Here is a 15870-nt window from a genome sequence, read left to right as displayed (position 1 = left end):
AGCCTGTCAGGGACTGTATGAATTCAAGTTTGCGTATTAATAAATGAAAAGAAAAATTTTATGAGTTTTAAATGGTTATGAATGAGGTAACAGGGTTGAGCTGGGCTCCCCTGATTTTAGTTTCTGAAAATTTATGGGCTAAGTTGGCCCGAAATGAAATTATAACAGTTTGATTTAAATTATTTTATATGCATATTGGGCCTAAATTGTGGGCCTGGTTATGGATTTGAGGAATAGTTAGGCTTACTACGGGCCTCGGGGGCTTTAAGCTGGCCCAGGTCCTAGTGCCGGTCCGGCCCATAGGTTGGGTCGTGACAAAGTCCACACCACATCACACGCACGCCAACGCACGCACACTGCTCCAAATTACCACAACAACATCCATGGCACATCAACAGTTATGAATGCAACATAAATCGTGCCTAGAGTTTAACTACATAAATATATGCATATAAGTGATGCATGGGCATGCTTGAACATATAATAATATCGAAATTACAATTAAAATTAATATTCTACTCACAGACTTGACGACAATCACCTGGCGGTGGGCGGAGGAAGAAGGCATTCGGCTCACGACAATTTTATTACAATCATTTAATAAATCTGACTCAATACAAATAAAGAAAAAGACCAATACGTCCTAAGTCGTGCCGAAAATCCGGCAGAATCTCCCCTATTCCTAGGACCTACCCAACCTGCAAAAGGGCTCAAAACACACTTCTATATCCGCAATCCATATATCCACAACTCAATCACATCACACAGCCCCTCGTGGGCCCATCAAATCAATCATTCATCACAATATGTAAAATTTCAATTTAGTCCTTATAATTGATCATTTTTGCAAAAACTGCTCAAATAAGCTCTAAAAATTATAAAACTCTGCCCCACGGTCCTTAGAAATATTACTAAGCTATTGCAAAAAGAATCGTAATTTTCTAAGCTACCACGAATATTTTATGGATTTTTAATCCTATTTAAGCACTAGAAAATTATGAAAAAGCAAGGTTCGGGTTTACCTTTGCCAATTCCGACTTCGGGAACGCGCTCGGGATGCCTGACAATGGTGGGGTAGCCAAAACCTCGATCCAATTCGGAGACTTTTCCAGTGGGTCCTGTTCGCCTAAATTCAGCATCCGGACACCGTCGATTTCGCGAATTGAGGATACCTACACGAAGCCCAATAATAATATATAAAAATCAGGGGTGTTACAAAATCATTTTTTTTTAATTTGCTTAATTTTTCGTTTAATCAATAAAAATATTTTTTATTAATAAATTTTTAAAGTGCCCCAAATATTAGAGAAATTTAAAAAATGACTTAATTTTTTTGTAGCCAATGAAAATATTTTCTATTGATAATTTTTTAAGTGCTCCAAATATCAGAAAAACTAATCGACTCATGAAACGATTAGGCTAATTTCAAATTAAATAATTCCAGACAAATATATTTCCACGCACAGGTTCATTGATTCCTAAACGGAAAAAAAAAAAAAAAAAGATTCTCTTTCTGCTTGGTGCAGAGAGAGAAGAACTCTCATTTTTTTTCTTTTCTTCGGAGATTATGTCTCGTTGCTCTGCTGCACCAAGCAGCTTTCCTCTCCTCTCCACTCCTCCCCCTCTCCCTCGCTGGTGTGTTGCATTGTAATAGGTTTTGCTTGCAGGGCAACAGTGGTGAAAGGTGGAGGATCTTGGGCTGCCAATGATTGCTTTGTGTTGTTGTCTATCTCTTTTTATTCTTCTTTTTGTTGGTTTTTAGTGTGATTTTGCAAGTTTGGGTGGCTTAAAGGAGGAGCCTTCGTTGATTTGCCTTGTCTGATTCTATGCATGTCCATTTGAGCGACTATATAGACTTGGCCGAAGGAAGTTCTGCTACTGTGTGTAGGGTTTGAAGAGTTGGCTGAGAAAGTGTTGTTGCCTTGGCTAAAGGAGAGTGAGATGTTGGCTGGTTCCTGCTCCTCCTCCGCTTCTTTCCCTTGTGTGGGTTGCCGATCTAAGCTTCAACGGTTCCTTCGCCACATGGCCTTCTCTCTTTACAAGGTTGACAGTGGATTCCGATTTGCTTGCTTTGTGGTTTTGTTGGCTTTGATAGGCCTTTCCCTACTATCAGATGGTCTTGGCGGAGCGTCTTTGGAAGTGCAGCATGGACGGAATGTTTGAGTCCTCGGCTACAGGTGCTCTACTCGGCTTGGTGCTCTACTCAGTTCCGTTTGCCATAGGGTTTCAGGGTTAGGGCTGGGGATATGGGTTGGACTTTCTTATAAGTTTAGGAGTTGAAATTTTGTGGGCTGTAACTAGAATTTCTTAAGGTGAAGTAGCCTTTTTTAAAGTCTGTAATCTCTGCCTATTCAAGGCCATCGACGAAACTTTTTTCGTTGATTTTTTTTTTTTAAAAAAAAGAAAATTTAAGATTTCATTTTTCTTTGGTTTTTATAATTGCAGAAAAACGTTTTGGGATTTTATTTGTTGTCCTTATACAGAACAAATAAAAATATTGAAACAAAATACTTCCACATTATTTCCAAATAAAAGAAAAATAAGGCAATTCGAGATCAGATTACTAGAATTTATATAAATCCATTCAGTTCCAAGTTAAACTTCCTCCAATACTTTAATAGCATAAATCCAAAAAAAGATGAGCAGAATATATAAGCTCTTTAGAGCATTAATATTAATTAACAGTTGAGAACATAAATCTTCCTGTTTCATTTACGCAGAAAAATCCTGCTGCTTTTGATGGGATCCAAAGGTATTCTCCCCACTGTAACTCATGTAAAGAAAACCATCTTCATCCTTGTTCTCCTCGTAGATTGCAGACATCAATGCAACTGCAACAGAAGGATTTTATCAAACACAAGAATATTACTAAAAGAATTTTGTATATAGCGATTAATTAATGTTACTCACCAGTTGGAGGTAATGTGTTCTTCACAAACACAAATATAGCCTTTTCAGCACTGAGTTTAATCCTTTTACGGATAACATAGACAAATTGCCCAACAGTCAAATCAGCTGGCACAAGATATCTGAATTCACAATAACCAGAAAAATTAAAGGAAAGCTAGTATATACAGTAGAGTTGAAATCAAATTGGGTTGGCAGCGCCATTCAATGATGTCTATAACGTAAAAATAAATGTAAGCAAGGAAACTTCGTAGTTTCATCCAATATTAAATTGCTAGGCCTTACAGTTTGCATGCATGTGCAGGAGCCAAATCATATCCTTGAATCCACCAATGAAAAAGCACTTGACAAACCCACCCAGACTTAAAAACCGAAGTGTTTTTTGTACATATTCATTTTAACTTGCATCCATAATAGAGACCTCATATAAAACATGTGCCAAATGAGCCTTATAACCAGATGGGAACCATTTCCATATACTGATTTCCAAGTGAAACCATTGTTTGCTTTGCTTGAATCATTTGAACTATATTCACGTTCATCAACTTCTTTTACATTAGATAATCTACATTAGAGCCATGTCCAAGAAAAAAAGAAAAGAAAAGGAAAGAAAAGAAAAATACACAGCTTAGTGTAAATCTCCTAATTCCCATACTAGAGATTATTCCCCACATACGAGCTCAATGTCCACTACCAACAGTTGTGAACCTCATGGCAGCAAAAATCTCTCCAAAAAAAAAAAAAAAAACCACTGCTGCTAAAGGCTCACCTTAACTAATCAAAAGCATGCAAATACTGTGAAAATACTACCTCAAGCCTATGAAAATAGGCAATGCCATAAGCATTCCAAAACTAAAATAAGCACAGCTACCTAGAAATGATCACAGTACTGAAAATTGAATGAATATACAACTAGAGAAGGTCTTATTACTGCAGGATATATAACAAGGAGTTCCTGAAAAGTAACAACTTCGTTGTGCAACACAAATGTGAAAGAGAATGTGAAACTGGAGAGAGTATAAAGAAAGAAAGAATGCTACTAACTTCTTCTTATCAATATCAGGAACGTCACTCCTTCCGGCCTTTTCCACAATTACCTGTATCACATGCTCAGTCAGAAGATAAGCATATTGAGTAAACTGAATGGAAGAGACAGAATCTAGATTGACATAAATTTGAAAACAGAATCTTACAGGTATTCTATCAGGATACTTCTCCCTAATGCGTGCAGCTTCTGCTTGTCTCCTCTCTGAATAGTAAAACAAGAAATTAGACACAAAGTAGACAATAAATAAATAATCGTGATAATTTTGTCTTCAACATATGGAGGACATCCTATAAAGTAATAAAGGAAAAGTTCCTCGTGATAACAATTGCCTCATACATAGAGTTAGATTTATACACGAATTGAAAAACAAGAGTTGAAGACAGTTGTTCAGAGAAATAAGGCAAAAATTCTGTTTTATAGTTTAAGAAAGAACCAGACATTATATCAGCTACAATTTATTCTATTCATGCTGCATTGAGAAAGAACTCATGTTCTGTAAAATAGGGGCCCCAAAAAAAGAAAAGTAATCCTTCAATCAACCATCAGAGAGTATAAATGGAAAGAATGGAAACTTATCGCATATATGAGCTGCCCATCAAACAAATAGAAAACTCCATCAGCAATGTAAGCCATCCAAAATTTCAGTTTCATTTTTTGTTTAAAATATTTTTGGCATTGCAACAATTCTCATCAAGTAGAACACAACACATATGTATGTGGTATAAAAAATTCCATAGTTTGAAAGAAAAAAGAGAAACGAACCCAATGGATTTTCCAAAGAAAAAAGAAAACAATATTAATCTTCAATTTAAGTGACCGGAGACTTATTAGAGATTCATTTTAACTCCAACACAAAATCTAATATTTATAAGACTTTCAATTCTTATAAAACTCAAATTCCCGATATTGGGTAGGTTGGATAAGAAATTATTAGGTGCACCCGGTGAACATGTATCATCTTTCACAATCATGTGAGATCCACTTTCTATATCAAGCAAATTCTGTCTCATTGTTAGCAATTCGTTACAGGAATATGGTCTCATTTATGATGTCACTTTATTAGTTGCCATTTTGGACTTATTAGAGAGTAGTTTTGGGCCTATTAAGGATATTGTCTTATTTGATATTCATTTTAATGCCAATACATAACCTAATATTTATAAGACTTTCAATTTTCATGAAACTCAATTTCGCAAGATTGAAGTAGGTTGGATGAGAAGTTATTAAGTGTACCCAAAGAAATTATTAGGTACATTCAGTGCACATGTATTATCTCTCACAATTATGTGAAATTTAATTCATTCTCTATATATCAAGCAAATTCTATCTTTCTTGTTAGCAATTTGTTACAGAGATATTGTCTCATTTGTTCACTTTAGTAGTTGCCTTTTTGGGCCTTTTGGTTTTTTAGTGGTTGAGTTTGCTTGCTTTACTTGTTAATCCACCTTTCTACTTTCTCAAGTCATAATATTGGTTGGCAGTGACAAATAGTAATTATTTAATATAATGCATTTAATATTTATAAATAATCAATAGATCCAATGTTTGATTGTCCTCATCTTTACCATCTTTATAGGAAGTGGCTTTTTTTTTCTCAATATTTAAATTTCAATGAACTAACAAAACATTATAACCCATTAATTAATAATTGAATTTCTATATCAAGCAAATTCTATCTCATTGTCAGCAATTCGTTACAGGAATATTGTCTCATTTATGATGTCATTTTATTAGTTGCCGTTTTGGGCTTATTAGAGAGTTTTGGGCCTATCAAGGATATTGTCTTATTTGATATTCATTTTAATGCCAATACATAACCTAATATTTATAAGACTTTCAATTCTCATGAAACTCAATTTCGCGAGATTGGAGTAGGTTGGATGAGAAATTATTAAGTGCACCCAAAGAAATTATTAGGTACATTCAGTACACATGTATTATCTCTCACAATTATTGAAATTCAATTCATTATCTATATATCAAGCAAATTCTATCTTTTTTGTTAGCAATTTGTTACAGAGATATTGTCTCATTTTGTCACTTTAGTAGTTGCCTTTTTGGGCCTTTTGGTTTTTTAGTGGTCGGGTTTGCTTGTTTTACTTGTTATTCCACCTTTCTACTTTCTCAAGTCATAGTATTGGTTGGCAGTGACAAATAGTAATTATTTAATATAATGCATTTAATATTTATAAATAATCAATAGATCCAATTTTTGATTGTCCTCATCTTTACCATCTTTACAGGAAGTGGCTTTTTTTTTTTCTCAATATTTCAATTTCAATGAACTAACAAAACATTATAACCCACTAATTAATAATTGAATTTCTATATCAAGCAAATTCTGTCTCTTTGTCAGCAATTCGTTACAGGAATATTGTCTCATTTATGATGTCACTTTATTAGTTGCCGTTTTGGACTTATTAGAGAGCAGTTTTGGGCCTGTTAAGGATATTGTCTTATTTGATATTCATTTTAATGCCAATACAGAACCTAATATTTATAAGACTTTTAATTCTCATGAAACTCAATTTCACGAGATTGGAGTAGGTTGGATGAGAAATTATTAAGTGACTAGGTTGGATGAGAAATTATTAAGTGCAGCTAAAGAAATTATTAAGTACATTCAGTACACATGTATTATCTCTCACAATTATTTGAAATTCAATTCATTCTCTATATATCAACCAAATTCTATCTTTTTTGTTAGCAATTCGTTACAGAGATATTGTCTTATTTGGTCACTTTAGTAGTTACCTTTTTGGGCCTTTTAGTTTTTTAGTGGTTGGGTTTGCTTACTTTACTTTTTAGTCCACCTTTCTACTTTCTCAAGTCATAGTATTGGTTGGAAGTGACAAACAGAAATTATTTAATATAATGCATTTAATATTTATAAATAATCAATAGATCCAATTTTTGATTGTCCTCATCTTTACCATCTTTATAGGAAGTGGCTTTTTTTTTTCTCAATATTTCAATGTCAATGAACTAACAAAACATTATAACCTACTAATTAATAATTGAATTTCTATATCAAGCAAATTCTGTCTCATTGTCAGTAATTTGTTACAGGAATATTGTCTCATTTATGATGTCACTTTATTAGTTGCCGTTTTGGACTTATTAGAGAGTAGTTTTGGGCCTATTAAGGATATTATCTTATTTGATATTCATTTTAATGCCAATACAGAACCTAATATTTATAAGACTTTCAATTCTCATGAAACTCAATTTCGTGAGATTGTAGTAGGTTAGATGAGAAATTATTAAGTGCACCCAAAGAAATTATTAGGTACATTCAGTACATATGTATTATCTCTCACAATTATTTGAAATTCAATTCATTCTCTATATATCAACCAAATTCTATCTTTTTTGTTAGCAATTCATTACAGAGATATTGTTTCATTTGATCATTTTAGTAGTTGCCTTTTTGGGCCTTTTGGTTTTTTATTGGTTGGGTTTGCTTGCTTTACTTGTTAGTCCACCTTTCTACTTTCTCAAATCATAGTATTGGTTGGCAGTGACAAATAGTAATTATTTAATGCATAATATTTATAAATAATCAATAGATCCAATGTTTGATTGTCCTCATCTTTACCATCTTTATAAGAAGTGGCTTTTTTTTTCTCAATATTTAAATTTCAATGAACTAACAAAACATTATAACCCACTAATTAATAATTGAATTTCTATAACAAGCAAATTCTGTCTCATTGTCAGCAATTCGTTACAGGAACATTGTCTCATTTATGATGTCACTTTATTAGTTGCCGTTTTGGGCTTATTAGAGAGTAGTTTTGGGCCTATTAAGGATAATGTCTTATTTGATATTAATTTTAATGCCAATACATAACCTAATATTTATAAGACTTTCAATTCTCATGAAACTCAATTTCGCGAGATTGGAGTAGGTTGGATGAAAAATTATTAAGTGTACTCAAAGAAATTATTAGGTACATTCAGTACAGGTGTATTATCTCTCACAATTATGTGAAATTCAATTCATTCTCTATATATCAAGCAAATTCTATCTTTTCTGTTAACAATTCGTTATAGAGATATTGTCTTATTTGGTCACTTTAGTAGTTGCCCTTTTGGTTTTTTAGTGATTGGGCTTGCTTCCTTTGCTTGTTAGTCCACCTTTCTACTTTCTCAAGTCATAGTATTGGTTGGCAGTGACAAATAGTAATTATTTAATATAATACATTTAATATTTATAAATAATCAATAGATACAATATTTGATTGTCCTCATCTTTACCATCTTTATAGGAAGTGACTTTTTTTTTTCTCAATATTTAAATTTCAATGAACTAACAAAACATTATAACCCACTAATTAATAATTGAATTTCTATATCAAGCAAATTCTGTCTCATTGTCAATAATTCGTTACATGAATATTGTCTCATTTATGATGTCACTTTAGTAGTTGCCGTTTTGGACTTATTAGAGAGTAGTTTTGGGCCTATTAAGGATATTGTCTTACTTGATATTCATTTTAATGCCAATACAGAACCTAATATTTATAAGACTTTCAATTCTCATGAAACTCAATTTCGCGAGATTGGAGTAGGTTGGATGAGAAATTATTAAGTGCACCCAAAGAAATTATTAGGTACATTCAGTACACATGTATTATCTCTCACAATTATGTGAAATTCAATTCATTCTCTATATATCAACCAAATTCTATCTTTTTTGTTAGCAATTTGTTACAGAGATATTGTCTCATTTGATCACTTTAGTAGTTGACTTTTTGGGCCTTTTGGTTTTTTAGTGGTTGGACTTGCTTGCTTTACTTATTAGTCCACCTTTCTACTTTCTCCAAGTCATAGTATTGATTGGCAGTGATAAATAGTAATTATTTAATATAATGCATTTACTATTTATAAATAATCAATAGATCCAATGTTTGATTGTCCTCATCTTTACCATCTTTACAGGAAGTAGCTTTTTTTTCTCAATATTTTAATTTCAATGAACTAACAAAACATTATTACCCATTAATTAATTAATAATTGAATTTCTATATCAAACAAATTCTGTTTCATTGTCAGTAATTCGTTACAGGAATATTGTCTCATTTATGATGTCACTTTATTAGTTGCCGTTTTGGGCTTATTACAGAGTAGTTTTGGGCCTATTAAGAATATTGTCTTATTTGATATTCATTTTAATGCCAATACATAACCTAATATTTATAAGACTTTCAATTCTCATGAAACTCAATTTCGCGAGATTGGAGTAGGTTAGATGAGAAATTATTAAGTGCACCCAAAGAAATTATTAGGTACATTCAGTACACATGTATTATCTCTCACAATTATATGAAATTCAATTCATTCTCTATATATCAAGCAAATTCTATCTTTTTTATTAGCGATTTGTTACAAAGATGTTGTCTCATTTGGTCACTTTAGTAGTTGCCTTTTTGAGCCTTTTGGTTTTTTAGTGGTTGGGCTTGCTTGCTTTACTTGTTAGTCCACCTTTCAACTTTCTCAAGTCATAGTATTGGTTGACAGTGACAAATAGTGATTATTTAATATAATGCATTTAATATTTATAAATAATCAATAGATACAATGTTTGATTGTCATCATCTTTACTATCTTTATAGGAAGTGACTTTTTTTTTCTCAATATTTAAATTTCAATGAACTAACAAAATATTATAACCCACTAATTAATAATTGAATTTCTATATCAAGTAAATTCTGTCTCATTGTCAGCAATTCGTTACAAGAATATTGTCTTATTTATGATGTCACTTTAGTAATTGCCATTTTGGACTTATTAGAGAGTAGTTTTGGGCCTATTAAGGATATTGTCTTATTTGATATTCATTTTAATGCCAGAACCTAATATTTATAAGACTTTCAATTCTTATAAAACTCAATTTCGCGAGATTGGAGTAAGTTGGATGAGAAATTATTAAGTGCATCCAGAGAAATTATTAGATACATTCAGTACACATGTATTATCTCTCACAATTATGTGAAATGCAATTCATTCTCTATATATCAAGCAAATTCTATCTTTTTTGTTAGCAATTCGTTACAGTGATATTGTCTCATTTGGTTACTTTAGTAGTTACCTTTTTGGGCCTTTTGGTTTTTTAGTGGTTGGGCTTGTTTACTTTACTTGTTAGTCCACTTTTCTACTTTCTCAAGTCATAGTAATGATTGGCAGTGACAAATATTAATTATTTAATATAATACATTTAATATTTATAAATAATCAATAGATCCAATGTTTAATTGTCCTCATCTTTACCATCTTTATAGGAAGTGGCTTTTTTTTTCTCAATATTTAAATTTCAATGAACTAACAAAACATTATAACACACTAATTAATAATTGAAAATTTTTTCTTTGGAGTCCCTTCATTTTGTTGAGTCTTTGAGAGGATTTTGCCCAGCCTTTCGACATGGTGATTGATTATGAAGTTTTCTTTAGTTCATTACTAACTTAAAATTTTATTAATTAAAAATTCAAACATATACAACATTAGAGGTAACTTAAAGTTTTATGTAAAAGATTTATAAGTTCACAATTTGCATATGTACATAATTATAAAAAATAACACAATAACAGTTAAAAGTTAATAAAATTTTTCATTAAATTTTCCATAATTCTATATTAAATAACTACACTTGATAAGGAAGGCCGATGCCAAAGCAGAAATAGATTATTTGCAATGAAAAAAAAATAATGAAATTATCACCACAAACAGATTCATCGATTCACAAAAGAAAATTTAAGGTTTTATTTTTCTTTGTTTTTGATCATTGCAGAAAAAAATTTTGGGGTTTCATTTGTTGTTTTTAGACATAACAAATATAAATAATCTTGAAACAAGATACTTCCACATTATTTGCAAATAAAAGAAAATAAAGTATTGGAAATCAGATCACCAGAATTTATATGAATCCATTCAGTTCAATGTCAAAATTCTTCTAGTGCCTTAATAGCGTAAATCCAAAATAAGATGAGCAGAACATATAAGCTGGTTAAAGCATTAGTATTAACAGACAGCTGAGAACATACATCTTCCTGCATTATTTACATACAAAAATTCTTCTGCTCTTGATGGGATCCAAAGATATTCTCCTCACTGTAAGTCATGTAAAGAAAACCATCTTCTTCCTTGTTCTCCTCATAAATTGTAGACATCAACGCATCTGCAACAAAAGAAGAATTTATCCAACATAAGAATGAGAATATTACTAAAAGAATTTCATATATAAAAATTAGTTAACTAATGTTACTCTCCAATTGGAGTTAAAATGTTCTTTATATGCACAAATATAGCCTTTTCAGCACCAAGCTTAATCCTTTCACGGATAACATGGACAAACTGCCCCACAGTAGAATCAGCTGACACAAGATATCTGAATTCACAATAAAGAGAAAAATTAAAGGAAAGACAGTATACAGTAGAGTTGAAATCAAATTGAGTTAGAAATGCCATTCAATGATCTCTATAATGTAAAAGTAAATGTAGACAAAGAAACTTCATAATTACATCCGATATTAAATTGTTAGGCCCTATATTTGGCATGCATGTGCGGAAGCCAAATCATATCTTTGAATCAACAAATGAAAAAGCACCAAGCAAACCTACATAGACATAAAAACCCAAGTTTGTCGTGCACATATGCAGTTTAACTTGCATCCATAATAGATATACCTCATATAAAACATGTGCCAAATGAGCCTTATAACTAGATAGGAACCATTTATATATGCTGATTTCCAAGTGAAAGTGTGAAACCATTGTTAGCTTTGCTCGAATGATTTGAACTATATTCACATTCTGTCGTTCATCAACATCTTTTACTTTATGTTAATCAATATTACCACCTTGTCCCAAAAAAAAAAAAAAAAAGAAAAGAAAAAGAAAGAAAGCAAAACATATAGCTTAGTGTAAATCTCCACAATCCCATGTCCTATATTACTAGAGTTTATTCCCCAAATACCTGTTCAATGTCCACCACCAACAGTTGTGGACCAACTGGAAGCAAAAATCTCACCATAAAAAATACCACTGCTGCTAAGACTCACAATATTTAACCAAAAGCATACAAATGGTGTGAAAATACTACCTCAAGCCTATGACAATAGGCAACGCCATATGCATTCCAAAACTAAAATACGCACAGCAACAAAGAAATAACTACAGTGCTGAAAATTGAATGAATATACAACTAGAGAAGGCCTTATTACTGCAGAATATATAATAAGAAGTTCCTGAAGTGTAACAACTTCCTTGTGTAACAAAGATGTGGAAGAGAATGTGAAACTGGAGAGAGTATGAAGAAAGAAAGAATGCTACTAACTTCTTCTTATCAATATCAGGAACATCACTCCTTCCGGCCTTTTCCACAATTACCTGCATCACATGCTCAGTCAGAAGATAAGATGTTGAATATATTGAGTAGAAGAGACAGAATCTATATTGACAGAAATTTAGAAACAGAATCTTACACGTATTTTATCAGGATACTTCTCCCTATAGCGAGCAACTTCTGCTTGCCTCCTCTCTGAATAGCAAAACAAGAAATTAGACACAAAGTAAAAAATAAAAAAATAATGTGATGATTTTGTCCTGAACATATGGAGGACATCCTATAAAGTAATAAAGGAAAAGTTCCACGTGATAACTTATACATGGAGTTCAAGTTATACACCAATTGAAAAACAAGAGTTGAAGATAATTGTTCACAGAAATAAGGCAAAAATTATGTTTTATAGTTTAAGAAAGAACCAGGCATTGTATCAGCTACAGTTTATTCTATTCATGTTGCATTGAGAAAGATCTAACGTTCTAATGGATAGAAAAATTGGGGGCCCAAAAAAAAAAGAAGAAAAGAAATTCTTCAATCAATCATCAGGAGTATAATTGGAAAGAATGGAAACTTATCACATCTATAAGCAGCGCATCAAACAAATAGAAAACTCCGTCAGCAATGTAAGCCATCCAAAATTTCAGTTTCATTTTTTATTGAAAATTTTTTTTTGGCATTGCAACAATTCTTTGTTGTGACTAGGCCACAACCAAACAGAAAACAGAGGAAAAGGGGAAGGAAATAGAAGAAGGGGAGAAGAGGACGGATCAATGGAAAAGTTGAAGAAGGAGGAGGAGGAGGAAAGGGGAGAGAGAGTATAGATAAGGAATTTCTTGTATTATTGGCTGATTGATGTACTCTTTACAATCTCAAGATTTATACAAGAATTACATTTTCCCACCTCCCTATGTTATTCTGTTATACAATTAGTTACAGCTGCAACTAATCTCCAACTCACTAATTGCTCTCTTTGATTATTATTGACTCAGCTATCACTCACATCACAGCTGACATAGTCACAACATTACCTCCCCTGTGAGACCATTCTTTTCCTCAAGAATGAGTTGAAGAAATGGGCCTTTAATGAAGGTTAATGTTCAAAAGCAGCATCCTGCATATAGAAACTGGCCTTTAATAAAGCATTTTCCAAATGCTTGCTCAAGATGGCACTTCCATATGTTACAGTTGTCCAAGAATGATAGCTTAAGTTCTGCAAATGACAGAGACTGAACTTCCATTGCATAAAGGCACATGAACACCTTCTAAAGATGCACCGTTAATTGACAATGATTTAAATTTCTTTCTGTTTCTTCTCCAAATTTCCAATTCTTGTTCCTTCAAGATCACAAAACCATTAGATGTCCAGCCAAAATTGTGATCTCATTCCCATATTTATTCATATTTTCGCAGCTAGAAAATATACCAATCTTAGAATTCTTCTTATCAAGAAACATGATACCATTGCAATTCACTTTGGCATTTTCATAAACAGTTTCAAAGCCTTACTTGTCGACTGTCAAGGGACACATTTTCTTCTTCTGTCTTCTCCTAATTTCAAATACATTCTCCTTGAGCATTATATGAAAGCAGTATCTCAACTTCAATAAACTACCACCAAGAATGCAGTCCCTTTTTTCACAGTTTATTTCTTCATGAACTTCCCCACTTTCTACTTTAATAACATTCTCAACAATATTGCTCTCTTTGTTTCCAAAAACCCAACCTCTAGGGTTACTACCATCAATTTGAGGCAAATTCACTTTCTGATTCATCCCAGAAATACCGAAACTCTTTAGCCCTTGAACGCTATTAGTAGAATCCCCATTTTCCCTTCCTTTAGGCAGAGGCAAAATACCCCTTGATTCATTATTGTTAGCCCTTATCTCATTAGAATTAACCCTAATTTCAGGCACATTGGACTGAGTTTTAGGAATCAGGGGTTCTTTACCGTTTTCTTGCGAGGCTCTCATCATCTCCATCATCTGATTCATCCTTTCTTCAACCTTGTGCAAGGTCAAACTCAATTCTTGAATCTTTTGATTCTGTGACTGCAACTGCTCTTGCAGATTTTGTAATCTTGGGTTCTCAGCAGCCATAGCTTTCTTGTTATTCCTTGCTAGTTTGTAAATTATCACGATAGTAGGACACCCAAAACAGTATCTTATGGCTTTGATACCAAATGTTGTGACTAGGCCACAACCAAGCAGAAAACAGAGGAAAAGGGGAAGGAAATAGAAGAAAGGGTAGAAGAAGACGGATCAAATAAGGAGGAACAGTAGAAGAAGAAGGAGGAGGAGGAAGAAAGAGAGAGAGAATATAAAGAAGGAATTTCTTGTATCATTGACTGATTGATATGCTCCTTACAATTAGTTGCAGCCGTTAACTAATCATCAACTCACTAACTGCTATCTTTGACAATTATGGACTCGGCTATCAAGCCTATCATACTCTGAAAAATTAACGGCTACTTCTAGTGTAAATGGAACGGTGTGTTTCATCGCTATGCCAAAACGGTACGCACAAAGGAAAAGTGAGCAAAAAGGCATCGAAGGACCAGCAAAACTGCGCGTTGTACAGAAGAACCAAATGCCCAACTAGCGAAGACGTAGAAATTGGCACACAGTTGCCAATTTGCAGTGAAAAAAAAAAAAATCTCTGTATTTTTAATTGAAGGTCAAATAAATTTAAAATTAAATTTTAAACTAAATAAATTCTGTACTTTCCAAGTAAGGACTAAATAAATTCTCATTTAATAAAATATTAATTTTTTAATAATAAAATATTATTCTCTATTTTTAATAATATTATTAATAGAATAAATTCAAACCTCTATGTATATTGTTGATTTTGTTCAAAATTATAAATTTTAGACAATTTAATTATTGTTTTAAAATTAGAGAAAATTTATCAAAAATTTATAATTTTCATAATAAATTTTAATTTTTATCATTTGAAAATATATCAAAATAATGGTGTATACAGCAATAACGATGGAAATCATATTATATGTTAGAATTAAAATTTCTAAATTATATTATGAGTTTTAGATAAAATTTTTTAAATTTTGAAAATATAAATAAAAATTTGAATTTATTTTATGAATTAGCCTCTTTAATAATAAAATATTAAAAATAATACTTTTATTCTTTTTCATAAGTCAATAATGTGTGTGCACCAATATTCTATATAATAGAGTTACAACCAAAGATAAAATTTGAATTAGATAACGATCATCATCATGATTTGGTAGATATATAATTATTAAAACAATAATTAAGTCTAATTTTAAATTAATTAAGATCAGTTATATTAATTAAGATGTTGGATTAAGAGGGCTATATAGGGGATCAGCTCCCATATATGTATTATTTGACAGTGTTAGTTATGTGAGTACTCCAAATTGCTTTTTTACTGTTATGGTATGAAAATTATGATGATATTGTATTTTTATTTGACAGTGTTGGTTACGTGAGTACTCCAAATTGCCTTTTTACTGTTATGGTATGAAAATTATGATGATATTGTATTTCACTCTACAGGGTGCATTAGCTTTAGATAGCTATAGAGA

General features: G+C 31.9%; 2 protein-coding genes across 4 annotated transcripts; both read right to left on the bottom strand.

Moving 5' to 3' along the window:
- Positions 1-2540: 2540 nt before the first annotated feature.
- LOC110642405 (autophagy-related protein 8C-like) lies at positions 2541-4395 on the bottom strand. Its single transcript, XM_058140624.1, has 5 exons — positions 4310-4395; positions 4101-4221; positions 3952-4004; positions 2911-3029; positions 2541-2831 (listed from the first exon to the last, which is right to left on the bottom strand). Exons 1-5 carry the CDS (start codon positions 4393-4395, stop codon positions 2713-2715), a joined length of 498 nt encoding a protein of 165 aa, XP_057996607.1. The 3' UTR covers positions 2541-2712.
- A 6469-nt stretch (positions 4396-10864) lies between these two features.
- Positions 10865-14722, bottom strand: LOC110642396 (autophagy-related protein 8C-like). Of its 3 annotated transcripts, none has more exons than XR_002492447.2 (4): positions 13331-14396; positions 12442-12497; positions 12294-12346; positions 10865-11135 (listed from the first exon to the last, which is right to left on the bottom strand). XR_002492447.2 is itself a non-coding variant. In XM_021794438.2 (4 exons), the coding sequence occupies exons 1-4, from the start codon at positions 14396-14398 to the stop codon at positions 11219-11221; spliced, it is 384 nt and encodes a 127-aa protein (XP_021650130.2). In that variant the 5' UTR covers positions 14399-14722; the 3' UTR covers positions 10865-11218. The 3 variants fall into 3 exon arrangements, 2 of the variants coding, with proteins under 2 accessions (XP_021650130.2, XP_021650129.2); XM_021794438.2 differs by having other exon boundaries at positions 10865-11345; positions 14251-14722; XM_021794437.2 differs by lacking the exon at positions 10865-11135 and having other exon boundaries at positions 11227-12346; positions 14251-14722.
- Between the last annotated feature and the right edge of the window lie 1148 nt (positions 14723-15870).

The sequence above is a fragment of the Hevea brasiliensis genome, chromosome 18, assembly GCF_030052815.1.
Source record: "Hevea brasiliensis isolate MT/VB/25A 57/8 chromosome 18, ASM3005281v1, whole genome shotgun sequence".
Classification (NCBI taxonomy): Eukaryota; Viridiplantae; Streptophyta; class Magnoliopsida; order Malpighiales; family Euphorbiaceae; genus Hevea; species Hevea brasiliensis.
Note: the sequence above shows the minus strand (reverse complement) of the source record. Positions and strands in the feature narration are given on the sequence as shown.